The sequence below is a fragment of the Mastomys coucha genome, unplaced genomic scaffold (assembly GCF_008632895.1).
Source record: "Mastomys coucha isolate ucsf_1 unplaced genomic scaffold, UCSF_Mcou_1 pScaffold23, whole genome shotgun sequence".
NCBI classification, from domain to species: domain Eukaryota; kingdom Metazoa; phylum Chordata; class Mammalia; order Rodentia; family Muridae; genus Mastomys; species Mastomys coucha.
The window spans coordinates 72855271-72873446 of record NW_022196906.1 but is presented as its reverse complement, the minus strand read 5'-3'; the positions used below and the strand labels follow the sequence as shown (position 1 = coordinate 72873446).

The 18176-nt window shown below is 44.7% G+C and overlaps 1 protein-coding gene across 4 annotated transcripts in view; it reads right to left on the bottom strand.

The window, feature by feature from the left end:
* Cilk1 (ciliogenesis associated kinase 1) overlaps positions 1 to 18176 on the bottom strand; it is a 68675-nt gene that overhangs the window by 28260 nt on the left and 22239 nt on the right. For 3 of the 4 annotated variants that reach the window (XM_031346082.1, XM_031346081.1, XM_031346083.1), the window contains exons 2-5: positions 14886 to 15158; positions 10514 to 10568; positions 6819 to 6940; positions 5679 to 5758 (exon numbers count right to left, since the gene is read on the bottom strand). In XM_031346082.1, coding sequence (XP_031201942.1) covers positions 5679 to 5758; positions 6819 to 6940; positions 10514 to 10568; positions 14886 to 14986 — 358 coding nt within the window. In that variant the 5' untranslated portion in view covers positions 14987 to 15158. The remainder of the gene's footprint in view (positions 1 to 5678; positions 5759 to 6818; positions 6941 to 10513; positions 10569 to 14885; positions 15159 to 18176) is intronic. The other variant, XM_031346084.1, reaches the window with a different exon arrangement.

The following is an 18176-nucleotide window of genomic DNA, read 5'->3' as shown; positions in this document are numbered from 1 at the left end:
GTACTCATACACATTAATAAAAAAAAAAAAAAAAAAAAAAAAGACAACTCAGCTTAGGATGTGAATGTGTAGACCAGCAAGGATGCCTATGGTCATTTAACCCTTTGGTGCCTGAGTCTCCTCATTAGTAAAATAGAGACCAGCGTCTACTTCACAGGTTTGCTTTGCAGGATAAAACACATTATATCTATAAAGCTTTTAGAGGGCAGTGCAGGCACGTTAGCGCCTTTCAACAGCCGGTCATTTTGAGGACAACTACTAGGCAGTTCTCTCTGGTAACCTCCCACAAACTGCCAGCGTGGGCTTGCATATATGGTGTCCTTTTTTGCAGATAAGAATCAAGGCTTGTGAGGCTAGTGACAAGTGCCATCTGTGGGGAGCTGGCAGTAGAGCTCTGCCTGGGTCTGTGCTCTGTTGACGTGTGCAGTGTAGCCCATAACAATGGGCCCTCTTCTTCCTTCTGGTTCCTGACCTCACAATGGAAATCCTTCTGGCTGTGCCATTTAGGGATCACACAACAAACAGTAGAGTGCCGTCACAGTAGGAACCTCCCAGTTCCAAAGGCTTCCAGAACACAGGAACAGAGCCCTAATTTGAGGTTAGGGCATTGCCTGACTGCTGAACAACACTAGGGCTTCCCTTTTCATTCGGATAGAAGATCTTCATAAATAACTTCAAGGGAGAAAGGAAAACAAAGCCGCAAGGAAGGCTCCCCACGTCCATATTCTGTTACTGACGACCGATTAAATAAGGGGAGATGACTGAAGAGTTCTTAAACATTATGAATTTATGTGGCACATCTTCCGGCTGTAAAAGTAATTTCAGATAATTCTCAGCCTCTTTCCCTTCCTTCCTCCCCAATTTCCTTCCTTCCCTGAATCTAATACCACAGTGTTTATATCAAGAAAAAAAGTAAGACACGGGAACAGCAGCACAGGCACACGAAGGGTCACCTCAAGGTCACACACTTACACGGCAGTGGTGATGCTCAAAGACACAGCGCCACCTCTAGGGCAAAGCACCGCCCGCCCCAAATCGTTTCCATTACCTGATGTGGGTGTGTACCCCCCTCCCGCCCCCAACAACTGTAGGGTAGGTCATCAGGAAACACATGATTTGGATTATATTCCTGCAAGGGACATATGCTTCGGCATTGCTGAGTCAGTGCCAAGCACAGCCATGTGTTCATTCCCCATGCGGGGTAACACACTCAGTGACAGGAGACGTGGCCATAGCAACCACCCGCTGTGCTGTTCTTCCCTCTCAGAGGACAGTGCTCCCGGGGGCAAGCCGCACCTTCTCACTGTGAGAACGAGCTCTGGGAAGGGCTGAAACTCACTAGCCAGTGCCATGAAGTGCATCGGATAGTTCCACCACCACAGGAAGGGGTGGCTATCTGGGCGCATGTGCACTAAGCAAAGTCAAGTCACAGCCACACCAACCCTGTGAGTTAAAAAAACTTTTTTTCAGAACATCACATTTATTTATTAGTTGCGTGTGTGTGTGTGTGTGTGTGTGTGTGCGCGTTTGTGTGCGTGTGTGTGTGTGTGTGTGTGTGTGTGTGTGTGTATGTGTATGTGCAAGGCTTGTGTGTGGAGGTCAGAGGACAACTCGCAGGAACTGGTTCACTCTTTCCATTGAGAATGAGCTCAGTCTGACACGTTTGGTGATAAGTGCTCTTACCCACTAAGGCACCCCTTTTTGTCCTCTATACCCCATTTTTTAAAAGTTATTTATCATCATCATCATCATCATCATCATCAGCAGCAGCAGCAGCAGCAGCAGCAGCAGCCAAGGGGACAGGACTTGAGCTCCCTCTGCATTACTACAGTGCACTCTCTGCAGAGCTGTGAGCCTCTCAGAGCCCTGTCTCCTCTTCTTTGAAAGGCATGGCTACTTTCTGTTCTCTCTGTTGTTGACAAGGAATAAAAAGGGTAACAGATGGAGTTGGCTCCAACCAGAACCACACATATCCCTGTTGGGAAAAATGTCGAAAACGACCATCTTTGGTGATGGCCAGGGTGGTAAGGTTTTGAAAGCGCAGGCCTGAACCTCCGCCGCTGAGCCTTCCTTCACACTGCACACACTCCCGGTGTCTAAGGCTTGAGAGGAAATGCAGAGTTCCCAGGGGCTGCTGGGGGATGCTCAACTGTTAGCTGAAGATATTTACGTCTGCACACATGCCCACGGCCCTGTTTACATGTGAGGGATGAGAGGGCCTAAACTGGTGATAAGCATGTGGGCGTATGTACATACAGAGATGGCTACATGTGGACGAACATGTAAGGCAGTGCATAGCTGGTCTGTGTCTATGAGTACATAAATGCTTCATTACGTAGAGTCTCAGGAGAACGGCTGCGAGCTCTTCCTAGCAATAAATATCGGAGTTTCACGCAAAGGGGTTAAAGGCAGTCTCTGGCTCAGCTCCGGGGTTAAGGAAGAAATGACTACAACTTTGTGACTGTTTCCTATTTGACAATAAGCTGGCAGAGAAAGAACTCCTTTGGTTCCCTTTTCTCCTTTGAGCTCTCATGCGCCCTCTCCTAGTTGTCCCTATACTGTGTTTGACTATTACACACCACCCGCAGTGAACTCCTGTGAATGAAGGCTAAAGAGCCAGTGCTCCAAAGGTGTCAGTGGGGTCAGGGCTCACCTGTACTCAAGTGGTTCACCAAGCTGGATTAACAGTCAGCTCAGCCCTGTGGATCACTCACTGATTACGAAGCCGTGCTGGGGGATGACAAGGGATCCTGTGCTTCATCTACTCTGTAACTGTGAAGAGCTACTTAGAGGTAAAGAGCAATCTGATACTGGCCCTGGATACAATATGTCACTTTGTACAACACAACATTTTTCTACCCACTGACAATTTACACCAAATCTGGTAATTGCCAAAAGGTTTCAACCCAGACTCCTTAAGGAGTAAGGAATACATTTTTTTGTTGTTGTTGTTAGTGAAATGTTTACAGTGACAACAGCCAGAGACTGAGTTCATGGACTTCTGCCTATACAAAATCAGCCACTGTCTGCATACTAAAACGACCTGGAATGACCTTCTCAGAGGACTCTGGGTTTCCCCTCACAGATGTCCAGGTTTGGCTACATAGTCATGGGAAAGTTAGCAATGTAACCCCCTCCTCTCCCCTTGGCTGGGACCAGTGACCTTCCAGAGAGCTGATGAAGATGAGTGCCTCATGGTCACTGCTGCCCAGCCTTTCACAAACTCAGGTAAGAGGAAAAACACAAATGGAGAGTTTCCTGAAGGGCATATAGCTAAGCTTCCCTTTGGACATTCTAATGCTCTCAGGGGACTACCCACCATCCCTGAGGTGAGTCACGGCAGAACTGCTTTCTCTGATCAGGTGATGTGACTGGCCTACCCAGTAAAGGATATCACAGAAAACCAGCCTATGCAGCCCCATGCTATGTTTACTATAAAATCACGTGACACACTGGCCCTCCAATGGGCCCATGAGAAAGTGTCTTCCTGGCTGGGCAGTGGTGGCGCACGCCTTTAATCCCAGCACTTGGGAGGCAGAGGCAGGTGGATTTCTGAGTTCGAAGCCAGCCTGGTCTACAGAGTGAGTTCCAGGACAGCCAAGGCTACACAGAGAAACCCTGTCTCAAAAAAAAAAAAAAAAAAAAAGAAAGTGTCTTCCTGGTCATGGTATCCAGAATAGTTTTATGCCCAGTAAGATGGCTCAGCAGGTGAAAATTTTTCTTCTAAGCCTGATGACATGAGTTCAAAACCCATGTGAGGATGGAAGGAAGAGGACTCATTGCAAGTTGTTCTCTGACCACTGTACCCAAACTGTGACAGACAGAGACACACACACACACACACACACACACACACACACACACACACGCTAGATAAATAAATGTAAAATGAACAAATTAACTTAAAAAATAATAGTTCTTCTTTTGGTAACTAATATATTTTTTGTTTGTTTGTTTGGTTTTGGTTTTTGAGACAGGGTTTCTCTGTATAACCACTCTCTCTACTCTGGCTGTCCTGGAACTCACTCTGTAGAGTAGGCTGGCCTCGAATTTGCCTTCCAAGTGCTGGGATTAAAGTTGTGCACTACTATGCCCAGCTAGCTAGTCTATTTTTATGTCAAGGAAACTACCCATGTTCTAACTGATCATGTTTAACATTTTCCTTTGTACAACAAGCTCAGAACCAAATCTGTTGCCAGTTTCTTCTATTGAAATAAAATTTACTGGCATGTTGGACATGTCCTCATGCTTAGGCTACTGAAATATTAGGCTACTGGAAATGCTACTGTTTCCCCCAACTCCCGACACACACAATCAGAGTGTAAGACCCTGTTACTGAAGATACCATTTATTTATCAACGTGAAAAACAAAATCAAGCTGGTGCCCAACTAGAAGCTTCATCCCTACAAACTCTGCAACCTACAACAGTGACCTGTCTTCAAAATACACTGGTGCAGTAGTGGCACCCATGGTATGTGAGTAACCAACCACTTATAAAACAACACCACCAACAACAACAATTGGATTTAAGGCCCACTCCATGATATGAAATCCATACTTGACACCATCAGTGAGGCCAAGAGACTAGGACTAGTGGCCCTAGGGAAGAACCTGCTACTACAGCAACAAACAACTTGTAATAGCATATTGCTGTATATTCACAGGACAGTGTGCAGCCCACCCCGCATCAGAAATGCTTCTTGCAATAGATAACACAGAGACCCACAACTGAACACTGTGCAGACAATGAGAGACCTTGGGACACTCAGCCCTGAGTGGGATGTCTTTATCAAACCCCTCTCCTCAAGGCTCAGGGATTGATGCAGAAGACTCCTCTTCTGAGGACTGTAAGAGCCAGAGGGGGGTTGGCGGACTCTAAGGAAACAGCATTCTGCAGATACATCCAGGCTGATGTACACCACAGCCACTCAGAGACTCACAGCACACACAAGACCTGTACCTCCCTCTTCCCTCCTCCCTCCTCTCTTCTTCTTTTTCTTCTTCAGACAAGGTTTTACTATGTAGCTCTGGCTGGCCTTGAACTTGTTATGTAGACCAGGCTGGCCTCAAACTCATGGAGATCTGCCTGCCTCTGCCTCTGCAGTGCTGAGATTGCAGGACTGTGCCAGCACACCTGGCTAGCTTCCTTAGGGAAGTGGGTATGGATGGAAGGGAGTGACTCTTAGTCCCAGCTGCTCCCTACCATGTTTGCCCTGTCTCTTTATCAGTTTGCCAAGTTTTAATTTATTTTGTTTTCCAGTTCGTATAGTTTAACCACTTTGACCCCCTTTGAAACGAACTGGAAGACAAATAATGTAGGAAAATGAGCAGCAGGGTGCAGAGATCCTAGCATGGGTTAGACAAAGAGACCTCAGCATTCCAATCTTGTTGATATATCAGTAAGTGGTGGGAAATAATTCTTAGATCTGTCTATGACTAACAAATGTAACACAAAAACCAAAGAACAGACACACACACACACACACACACACACACACACAGAGAGGAAAATCCAGGAATCAAAGTCCAAAGGTAACGCATTCTGAAGGCCACTGTCAACCTGTCAGCTCAAAGGTCTCTTCTGGAAGTGCATTACAGAGCACATTAATACTTCCTATGTCACCTACCTAATGACATCTCACTGATATTCAGAAGTACAATATTGTAAAACACCTACCATGCTTGTGGATGAATGCCAGTCCTTGCAATATCTGATACATTATATTCCTTATAGCAGACTCTGGAAACAACTTATTTCTGCATGGATCAGAAGAAAACAAAGTTAAAAACCCAAGTTTCTGTATTAAAGAGAATCTCCTGTGTTTGTGTCATTCTGATTGTATAGTACAACATTAAGAAAATTGACTAGATCCTTTGATAATAAATACCGGAGAAAAATAATCACTTGATGGTATAGTGAAACTAAGTAATAAATACCAAGTATATCCAGTTCTATTACAAAGAAGAGAGTAAACTTTTTATAATAATAATAAATAAGAAACCTTTAACACTCTATCTAAAAATACTCTGGGTATGGAAGCCTATCTGCAATCTCAGGACTCAGAGGTTCATACAGAGCTGGTTCTCAGCCATCCTAATGCTGCGACCCTTACTACAGTTCCTCATGTTGTGACGCCCCCAACCATAAACTTATTTCACTGCTACCTCATTAACTGTAACTTTATTACTGTTACGAACAATAATGTAGATATCTGGTATGCAGGATATGATATGTGACCCCCTATAAAAGGGGTCATGACCCACAGATTAAGAACTGCTGACAGAGAAGGATCTTGAGTTCTGAGCCAGTCTCAACTATGCAGCAAGTCTGAGACCAGCCTAGCAATGAGATTGCTTCTCGGAAAACTACAAAATGAATGAAGTAAGCAAGCTACTTCCTGGGAGTTATCCGAGGACTCCCAGGCACAGGAATGTGCTTGATTCCTTTACCTAGCTGTCAGATTTCATCATTAGAGTCCAGAGGCATGGCGTTAAAGGACTACAGAAAGAACTAGAAAACTGAAATAAACAAATCAAAAAGCACATCTACTTTGCAATTTTAACTCATAAAAATGTTGTGAGGCTGGAGAGATGGCTCAGAGGTTAAGAACACGTACTGCTCTTGGTAGAGGACACTTGAGAATTCAATTCCCAGCACCCACCTTGGGGTGGCTCATTGTAACTCCAGCAATGGCACAGAGCTGGCACCTCTGGCCTGTACACACATGTACTCCCTACACGCATAGTTTAAAATAATAAAAATAAATCAGAAAGACACCCTGTTAAAAGGAATAATAATGATGTGAGCAAACCATACCTTTCTTTAATGAGCTGGTAAAGGTTTTCCCTCATGTACTCGAAGATAAAGTAGAGATGGTCATTTTCCCTGATAACCTCTTTTAATTTTACTATATTGGCATGATTGAGCTTCTTTAAAGACTGAAACATGGTGAGAAACAAAACAGAGTTAGAAAAATAAGTCTGTTTCAAAGGAAAACAATTCTAAGCATGCACAGAAAGCAGTATCTAATCTTAGAAGTGAGAGGATGCCATGATTACATTTTATTGGTAATTTAATAAACAGTATTTTTTTGAGGTCACTTAACTTTATCTAGAAAGATGACTTTGGTCAATTCACTAGAAGGTTAGAAGGCAAGCATTTGAAGATAAGCTGGTATTCCTGGCTGTACCCAGCACACAGCAATAGGTCAGGACTATTTTTGTGGCAATAGGCCCAGACTATTTTAGGCTCACATCCTCATGACCATGGAATTCAGGTTGTGCAAGTGTCGGGAGGGGAACCAATAAAGAAAGCCATGGTTTGAAATCTTCTAGCTCTAAAGAGTACAGCTGGTTAAGGCTGAGATCACCAGGCAGTAGCCTACAGACATGTTCAATGGGAAACTGCCAAAAGGACTGAGGCTCATAGCCTGACTGGGGTACATAGCCTGACTGGGGCACACAGCCTGACTGGGGCACACAGCCTGACTGGGGCACACAGCCTGACTGAGGCTCATAGCCTGACTGGGGTACACAGCCTGACTGAGGCTCATAGCCTGACTGGGGTACACAGCCTGACTGGGGTACACAGCCTGACTGGGGTACACAGCCTGACTGAGGCTCATAGCCTGACTGAGGTGTATAGCCTGACTGAGGTGCACAGCCTGACTGAGGTGTACAGCCTGACTGGGGTGCAGAGCCTGACTGGGGCGCACACCCTGACTGAGGCTCATAGACTGACTGGCAGCACAGCCCAACTGGGGTGCACAACCTGATTCTAGACCTTTATCAGACTTGTGTACCTAAGACAAAATGGTCCTTCCTCCAATGTGAGTTTTAACTACCAGGCAGGAATGAAGACACATTATTGATGCAATTCCGAGGGAAAGGTCTAAGAGCAGTGAAGGTGAGAAAGTCAGGCAGTAGCTGAGGAACATGACATTGATTCAGAAGATGATATGGAAGTTTCTGATTACTTATCCTGCATACATGGTTTTTTAAGTTCATTTGAATGTAGCCCTGTTCGTATGACTTGCCATATACACCATCTGTCAATGGTGAACAAAACTGCTGACCTATTGCTAGCGAGCAGCAACTGCATTCAAGTACAACATCCAAAGATACTCAGTTACTGGGAGTCCTATCTGGATAATCAGAATTCAAACCCATTACCTTGAGAAGTCTTTTCCCATGCCCCAGTGTAGGGCATCCCCTAGGAATGCCAGGACCAGGAAGCAGGAGTGGGTGGGTTGGTAAGCAGGGGGAGAGGGGAGGGGATAGGGGGTTTTCAGAAGGGAAACCAGGAAAGGGGAGAACATTTGAAATGTAAATAAAGAAAATATCTAATAATAAAAAAAAGAAATACCAGAAAAAAAATAAAAATAAAGGGAGACAATTAGTAAAAAAAAAAAAAAAAAAAAAAAAAAAAAAAAGTCTTTTCCCTCATAGAGCATTGAGATCAATACTGACATGATCAAAGCATAGAAGCTTCCCTGCCTTTTAATTTCATTAAGAAGAACACCCTTTTTGCTAGGTGGTGATAGCACACGCCTTTAATCCCAGCACTTAGCTGAGAGATACAGATGGATCTCTGTAAAATGAAGATAAGTATTTACAATCACTTTCACAGCAGAGAATACTTTATTGATTGATTGATTGATTGTGTTGGGCCTGTTTGTATGTATGTACACCACATGCTTGCAAGTACCTAGGAAGGCCAGAGGGGGTGTTGAGTCCCCCAGAACTGGTAGCAGTTCTGAGCCATCCATGTGTGCACTAGGAAGGGAACAGACTAGGTCCTCTGCAAAAGCAGAGAACTCTTAATGTCTGAGCAATCTGCCCTGCCCCGAATGCCTTAAGCCTTAGTTAATTTTATAGATTCCCAGCAAACAAATGCCATTCTTCAAATTGGGAGACTTGTAATAAAATTATATCCAATTATTATTTTTCTCTTCTTCTTCCTCTTCTTCCCTCCTCCCTCTTCATTTTGAGACAGGGTCTCTCTATCTAATCCTGGCCATGCTGGAATGTGCTATGTAGACCAGGTTTCCCTCAAACTCACAAAGATCCACCTGCCTCTGCCTTTCAAGTACTGAGATTAAAGTGTGCAGCACCATGCTCAACCCCTCTTCCTTCCTTCCTTCCTTTATTCTTTCTTTCTTTCTCTCTCTCTCTCTTTCTCTCTCTCTCTCTCTTCCTTTCTTTCTCTCTTTCTTTCTTTTTTTGGAGATAGGATCTCATTATATAGGCTTGGCTGGCCTGGAGCTCGATACATAGACCAGGTTGCCCCTGAACTCAGAGATCCCCCTGCTTCGGCTTCCCAAGTGCTGGGATTGCAGTCATGCACCAGCACACCTGACAACATTTTCACTCATTACGTACATACGCTAGCAATAGCTTCAACAATATCTTCAGGCTTATGGAGTCTAAAAGAGCTATTGCTTTGCCCTTTATGGACAAAGCTTACAGGCCCCTGCTCTAGACCTGAAACCCTATTCCAGGTACTAGATGGGCTGATTTCATATCCTCTGGGCTTCTCAAACAGGGCTGAGAGGACTAACAATGGGTGAAGCACTACTCCAGTGCACAGGAAAATAATTACATATGGAAAACCCAAGTGGTCAGTCTACCAGGGGAGACATAAAGAGATGACCAAGGCAGGATGGAGAGAAGAGAGGAAGAAGAGAAAAGGAAGAAAAGGAAACAAAAGCCAAGGTTGGGGCTGGGGTACAGCTCTGCTCTGAGCACTGGCTGAGGAGGGGAGAGGTCCGGGGCTTGCGCATCATCGCTGGACTTTGGTGGTGGGAGTGGGGGAGGCAAAAACAGGAGGTTCTTTTTATGAGGCGTGGTGGAGCCTGTCAATCACAGCTGTCAATCGCAGCAAGCGAGAAGCTGCAGAACTAAAGAGGATTTCTAGTTCAAGGGCAACCTGTGCTACACAGGCAGACCTTAGCTGAAAACACAAGAGCCAACAACAATAAAAAATGAAAAGGACAAAGAAAGAAAGGTAGGAAGGAAGAAAGGAAAGAAGGAAGAAAAAAGGAGGGGGAACCTAACCAACCAACCAAAAACCAGTGAAGACACACTCCATGCAATGCTGACAAAGCTCAGTGTTGGTCAAAGAGTTCCATCACACCCAACAGAGTACATGTTAGTGCAGGAAAGTGCAAGAGGCACTGCTATGGCATCTAGGAAAAGCACGCTAGAGGCAGATTGTCCTTTGCGTCAGTCATTCGGAATGACACCAGTGGGGGCCATGTGTCAGCAAATCAACAGTCACTGAAATGTGCTGGCTGAAGAAAGTCATTAATGACAAAAGCATTCCAGTAACAATCTATTCACTAAGTAACTTCACGATCTCCCGCTGTCAGATACCAACTGTATAATATTCCTCTGCTTTCACAACACTGGTGAGAAAAGACAAATGGAGTGACAATGTCAACTATAAATCTAGCCACACAAACAGCTATTCTAATGAGCCAAACGGAATCATTCTGGTAAATTAATAAATACCTTAACCTCCCGAAGGTTCATGCATTCTTCCCAGGAGTAAAACTTTCTTTTCATTCTGAAAGAGAAGAAAAAAAAATAGCATGCTTACTCGTGGGCTTCAGCCTATGAAACGTTCACATCATGTCTTAAAAGTGTCTTTATTCAGGGTTGGAGAGATGGCTTAGTGTTAAAGAATATTGCATGCTGTTTCAGAGAACATTCCTTCAGCAGTATGTCTCCCCACATAGCCAGCACCCACATCAGGCAGCTCACATTGCCTGCAACTCCAGCTCCAGGGGATCCAATGTTCTTTTCTGGCCTCTGTGGGTGCACACACACAAATAAAAATAAGTATTAATTTTTTATCCTGAACCTAACCAATGTTGGTTTCAATTTTTATAAAATATTATACTATTAAAAAAAAACCCTCATTTTAAAACCTGGTAAGTCAGTCAAGTGTATTTCACTAAACTTCCCAGCAGCAGTGGGAACCTGGTATGCTGCTTGGTTTTTGTCAACCTGACACAAACTAGACATATCTGGGAGGGACTTTCAACTGAGACAATGTCCCTATCAGACTGGCCTGCAGTAAGTCTCTGGGACACTGTCTTGGTTAGTGATTGAGGCGAGTAGGCCCAGCGCACTGTAGGCAGTGCCATCCCTGAGCAGCTGGTCCTGGATTGCATAAAAAAGTAGGCTGGGCTTAGCAATTGACAAGGAGCAAGCCAGTAAGCGGCACTCCTCCACGGCCTCTGCATCGGCTCCTGCCTCCAGGCTCCTGCCTCCAGGCTCCTGCCATGACTGCCCTCAGTGATGGAGTGTGACCTGAGAGTTGGAAGAAGACAGAAAGCCTCTCTTCACCAAGGTGCTTTTAGTCATGGTGTTTATCACAGCAACAAAAACCCTAACCAGGAACCTGGTGCAGTGTGAAGAGCCAGGGCTACCATCTGACTCTACCACTAACTAACTAACTAACTAACTAACTAACTAACTAACTAACTTGGCCTGAAGGAAGCTCCCTCAAGTTTATTCTATGTAGGCCAGTGCTGTTCAAGAACTTGGGAGATTTTTGGTGATGGTGTGGTAGCCACGGATATGATGTTACAGGATGAGGTAGACAGCAGTCATTAGACTTGGGGCAAGGGGTGGGTTATAAAAAGAAAAGGGAAAGGAGGAAGAAGAGGAAGAGAGGGAGATGATGAAGGTGGAAGAGAGGGTCCCTGGGAGAGTTGGGAGTCGACATGACCAAGGTACATAGTACACATGTATGACATTTTCAAAGAATTAATTTAAAAATATATTTTTAAAAAACTCTGTGGCTACTGAGTACTTGAAACTTAGCTAGTACACCACAGAAACTATATTTTAATTTCAATGCAGATGCCAGATACTGTATCTCACTACTTTCAGTAATTGAAGGGGATACCTATCCCTAGTGGTCTAGGGTATTGGAATGCTTGGTCTCAAGTAGGTGGTTGTTTAGGAAAGCTTAGGAAGTGTGGCCTTGTTAGAGAAGTATGTCACTGGGGGTTGGGGAGGCTTCAAGGTTTCAAAAGACTCACCCCATTCGGAGTGAGTGAGCCGTTTTCTGTTTGGGGTTCCAGACATAAGCTCTCAGCTGCTGGTCTACTCCTCTGTGTTTGCTACCTCAGCCCCACCACCATGGAAGTGAAGAACTGGTTCAGTGTAGCTAGGTCTATGCAGTAGGGTCTATCACAAGAAGATCGGGGTGGAAAGGAATTAGGTAAGTTCAAGATACCAAAAGGTTGAAGGCTGTAACCAAGAGGCAAGAGGGTGGAGGTAAGAGGGCGATGGAGCTGGAGAAGCAGGATGAAGCTGCCGCAGCCTGAAGGTCTCAGAACTGATGCTTGTTGCTAAGAGGATGACACTGAACAAAAGCTATGTACGCTGGACCCTTCTAGGCTTTGGTGCAGGAAGTTCATTTAGAAGGCGATTCTAGGAATCCAGGGCAAAGAGCAGCAAACATAGGGGAAAGGTGAAAGATCGAATACAAGACACATGACTGAGCTGAGACCGAGACCAGAGACCAGAGCTCGGCTCTGCCGTAGGCACTGAAGACAGATGAGACAAGGGGCTAGTCTCAGCTAGGGTTACTATGGCTGTGATGAAACACCATGACCAAAAGAGAGTTGGGTGTATGTGAAGTATACCTCCACATCCATAGTCATTCACTGAAGGGAGTTAGGACAGGACTCAAACAGGGAGAGAACCTGCAGGCAGGCACTGATGCAGAGACCATAGAAGTCTGATACTGGCTTACTCAGCCTGCTTACTCATAGAACCCAGAATTACCAGCCCAGGGATGGCACCACTCATAATGGGTTTGGCCCTCCTTCATGAAGCACTAATTGAGAAAATGCCTTATAGGCCTGCCTACAACCTGATCTTAATTGAGGGTCTTAATTGAGGTTCCCTCTTCTCAGATGACTTTAGCTTGGGTCAGGTTGACATAACACTAGCCAGCACAAGGGTGCAAAGAGGCAGGAAGAAGACATAAAGAATGTTTGTCACTATGGTTTTAATCGACCGTCTTTTCAGTTTGGTATGAACAGTGAAATGACTGGAAGCCAAGAGCCTTAGAGAGGATTTGGTAGTCAGATGGCAAATGGCAATAGGTTGAAAGTGAAGTTCTAGTGGGAATGAAGTAGGCAGACCAGATAGATATTTAGTACAATTGACAGGATTGGATGACTGAAGGTGAGGCATCTGGAGGTAGGGAAAAGGGAGTAACAGAAGGAGCAGTGCAGACCCCTAACCCAGTTCTTGGGAAGCAAGGAAGAGGGTCGTGGATTCAAAGCCAGCCTAGACTACATAGCAAGACTGTCTCATATAAACAAAACAGAACAAAGATAAGAAGGATAAACATACCTGGATTGGAATGGTATACTGGATGTAGGTTCAGTTCAAAGAATGATTTTTAAATGGTTCCAGGACTTAGTGGAGATGGTAAGAAGGCAGAAGGGCATAGGTGGCCCGGCAGGCAGACATGGTCTCCAAAGACTACTATCTTCCACTATCTATAACCATGTGCACCCTTCATCCTTCAATAATTTGCTTCTAGCTAGTAATGGCACATCATTCAGAGAGAAAGTCACTTCAGTGATTGGTTTATTCAGAGAGAAAATCACTCCAGTGATTGGTTTATAAGAGTAAAAAGAGTAAAAAGATGGAAGATAGACTTCCTTCTTAAAAAAATATTATGCCAGGTGGTGGTGGTGCATACCTTTAATCCCAGCACTCAGGAGACAGAGGCAGGTACATCTCTGAGTTCAAGTCCAGCCTGGTCTACAGAGTGAGTTCCAGGACAGCCAGGGCTACACAGAGAAACCCTGTCTTTAAAACAAACAACCAATTTGTTTATTTAGTGTACATATGGATGACAGTGTGCTACTTGTGCCATATGTGTGCAAGTGGCCACAGACGCCAGAAGAGGGTGTAACTAACGCCTTGGGAGTGGAGTTACAGGTTGCTGTGAACTGGGACTGAACTCCAGTCCTCTGTAAGAGTAGTGGGCATTGGTTTTTTTTTTTTGTTTTGTTTTGTTTTTTTGTTTTCTGAGACAGAGTTTCTCACCTGTCCTCGAACTCACTCTATAGACCAGGCTGGCCTCGAACCCAGAAATCCGCCTGCCTCTGCCTCCCAAGTACTGGGATCAAAGGCATGCGCCACCACCGCCCAGCAGTAGTGGGCATTCTTAACCTCTGAGCCATCTCTCAGCTCCTTATTGCTTTGCTACAGCCTATATCTCAATGAAGCAAGTCACTCCATTGTGAATAACTCTTTGGAGCAGTCCACCTGGCAAAGGCACGAGAGGCAACCTCTGGGCAATAGTCAGCAGAGAATGAAGACCTTCAGTCGAACAATGCTAAGGATCTAAATGCCACCTAAGTCCCATGAGTGAGCTTGGAAGTAGACCCTTTCCCTGTCCAGCTGTCAATAATACTATAGTTTTGAGCAACACTTTGGCTGTGGCCTTAGGGGAGCCCCCGGACCAGATAACTCAGCTAAGTTGTGCTGGCCCACGGGAACTGAGATATACCATACGTATGTTACTCTAACCCACAAGCCTGTACTATCTAGCCACAGCTAAGTAACGCGTTGGTCTGAACAGTGGCTACGAGAACTAAGTATAAGGGGACACAAGACAGCAGACACCAGATAACCACACACTTCCTCTGCTGGAGAAGGAAGTTTATTAACTTCACCCCTCCCTCATCAGAAGTCTTATGGCTTCTTTATGACGTTAGAACCATTGCCTGATTCTTTTTCATGCCTCCCACGCACTCCCCTTTAGAATGGGACAGGACAGAGTTGGAATCACCCTGACAGGCAGAGCTGACTGTGAATTTGCGAGAGTCACGTATAAACTTACTTTTTGATGGCAATCAGTTCTCCAGACTCAATGCTTCTCCCCAGCAGGACAGAACCGTAGGTCCCATCCCCAAGCTGCTTGATCGTTGTGTATCTATTCATGGTGCGCCTGCTCTGTCGGGACACTCATCTCAGGGCCGAGGCGGTTCAGTCCTGCAATGGTAGCAGGCCTCCCCAGACTGTAACCAGATTTTTCGATGGCAGCACCAGCACAAGGTATTCAACAGAACGTGATTATCTCCCAAATACATATTTTCAAAGATCAGTCTTCTGCCTGCGGGGAAGCATGGATGGTTAGGACAAATGCTAGTGAACTTTTTTTTTTTTTTTTTTTTTTTTGGTTTCTCTGAGACAGGGTTTCTCTGTATAGCCCTGGCTATCCTGGAACTCACTCTGTTGACCAAGCTGGCCTCAAACTCAGAAATCCGCCTGCCTCTGCCTCCCAAGTGCTGGGATTACAGGCGTGTGCCACCACTGCCTGGCACTAGTGAACATTTTGAATTTGTGTATTCTTGCAGTCTGAAATAATGCTCACTGAACTGTAACCACCCGACTGCCATTTACTCATTTAAATAAAGTTTTATTGGGATAAAGCATATTTAGACTTGCTGGTTATCCTTATCCACAATTGCAGAACTGTGAGTATTGGAGAGCCTAGAGTGTTATGCTCTAGCTGTCAACTCCTGGCCCAGATATTCTCTTTCAAATACAAATAAGTGTCTTTATAAAGCTAGAGATAGCATGCTTGGAAAACAATACAATGAGTTATCTCCAATTCAGGGCTTGGTTGGAAAAACAGCTTAACTGCAGTGTATGAGGGCTGCTGAAGTAAACATACCCATGCTAAGTGAGTTCTCTGCACATCAGCTACAATCAGCATGTGAACATACAAAAGCCAGAGGAAGCCATATCACACTCGGAAAGAAAACTGACATGCACACCATGAACTATTTGTAGCTGAGTATCATCAGCTCTATTTTTTTTCTTTTAGACGATCAGATAAGGAATGAATCATCCAACCCCCCCCCTCCGCCTCACACACACACAACTACCCATTATTGTAGGCATTCTTTAAAATAATAAGTCCTTGATATTTTTAAAATTTATATAATTGAGAGTCACTCAGTTTGCCTATAATAAAGAAGTTTTGTAATCCAGGTGACTGCAATGTTCTCAGGCAAACATTCAGAACATAACAAAAATAACTTAATAAAAAGAATAAAAGTGTACTATGACTGCTAAGCTAATAAAGATTCAAATGATAGAAAATGATTGATGGATGTGATTTTCTGCACATGACTTTTGACTACGCAGCTTCCCCTTCCAAAAGAATTCCAGTCAATAAATGTAAATGAAAGAGAGAAAGAAGGAATGGACTATTAGGTAAATGCCACAGTAAGACTATTAGGTAAATGCCACAGTAGGACTGTTAGGTAAATGCCACAGTAGGACTGTTAGGTAAATGCCACAGTAGGACTTGCAGGAGTTAAGAGCCACCAACATGAAAAAGCAGTGGATAGGTGAAACAGGACATTCGTATAATCTCAAAGTATATTGGCTAACTTTTATGGAAGAGATAACTATAAAGGGAGAAATCCAGGAAAAAATGACAACAAAAACAAACCCCCAAATACCCCCTCAGCTGCTGGTAGCAGCACAGTCAAGAATAAGAACCAGGTGGATCTCTGTGAGTTCTAGGCCAGTCTGGTATACCCAGGGTGTTCCAGGCCAGCAAGGGCTATGCAATGAGACCCTGTCTCAAAACAAAACAAACCCTCCAAATATCCTCCTGTAAATGGTGAGTTCAACCGCCTCGCCGAGGAGATGCGATTTATAAATTCCAGGTGTAATGCAATGAGAAAGACACAACACCAAGTCAGTGCCTTAAAATGAGATTACGGTGTTCTCTTAAACACGCGGAACTGCAGGAAGCACAATCACTAGGGAACTGTGTGCAGAACCCAAATGAGGGGTACCGTATTTTCTACAAACAACTGGCCAGTACTAATCAAAAGTGTGGAGAGCATCAAAAAGACAAGAGCAGACAGAGAAACTGTCAGGATAACGGCAACGAAGGAGCCACGGCAACTAAACTGGACATGGGATCAAGACAGGAGTCTCAGAAAGGATTGCAGTGGAGACTTGATGAAATGCAACCGTGGTCTGTGGTTTAGTTGTAACATTGGTTTTTTTGTTTGTTTGTTTTTTGGTTTTGGTTTTGGTTTTTTCGAGACAGGGTTTCTCTGTGTAGCCCTGGCTGTCCTGGAACTCACTCTGTAGACCAGGCTGGCCTGGAACCCAGAAATCCGCCTGCCTCTGCCTCCCAAATGCTGGGATTAAAGGCGTGAGCCAACACTGCCTGGCTAGTTGCAACACTGTTACATGCATGGTAATTCTCTGGTCTTGATCAGGGCGCTACAGTTACGCAGATGGAGATGCTAGGTGCAGTTTCTAGTACTATACTATTGCATGTAAACCGTCTGTGTCTAAGCTCCAAACTGAAAGACAACAGTAAAAAATAAGCCTAGTCTACCTTCTTGTTAAAGCTGTGCATGGCTTGAGCATCTGTGAGAACTACAGCGCAATCCTGGCTTCCCCACTCTTTAGCATACCACTGAAGGAGTGGTAGAGCCAAGCTCAGCCTCCTCATGCTCAGCTCATTCCTTCCCCCTGGAGGGGCATTTGGTTTCTTCTTGACCTTCAGGATCAGATTCCCTACAGCTTCTTTGTGCTGTTCTTTGCAGTGATGTATTCTACTACCGATGATAAATATTCATAAAGCACATAAATATTAATACATATTTGTAAACATAGGCCCTCCTTTCAAAGGAGGGCTTAGCCATGTTAGGAATGAGCGAGGGAGGCAGTATTTCAAGTAGGCACAGGGTACCAGGTGTTTGGAGGGAACGAGGGTGGGCTTGCTTCGACTGGTTTCCAGTTGGGTCAATTCCAAGTTCGCCCAAGAGGCAGTAAGAAAAGTCTTTAAAGAAACTGAGTCATGAAGGAAAGCTGGGTATCTTGTATGACAAAAAGGGAATGCTAGCAACACAGGAGCAGCAATGAAAGCTTAGGGTGTAATTTGGGATTGAGGAGGCAAAGTGGGTAACCTAAAGCACAACTGCAGTTTGGTTCTGGAGGACCTCAGATACGTGTGTGTGTGTGTGTGTGTGTGTGTGTGTGTGTGTGCATGTGTGTGTACATATGCATGTCATGTGTGTGTATGTGCGTATGCATGTGTGTATGCACGTGTGGTGTGTGCATGTGTGTGTACACGTGGTGTGTATGTGCGCGC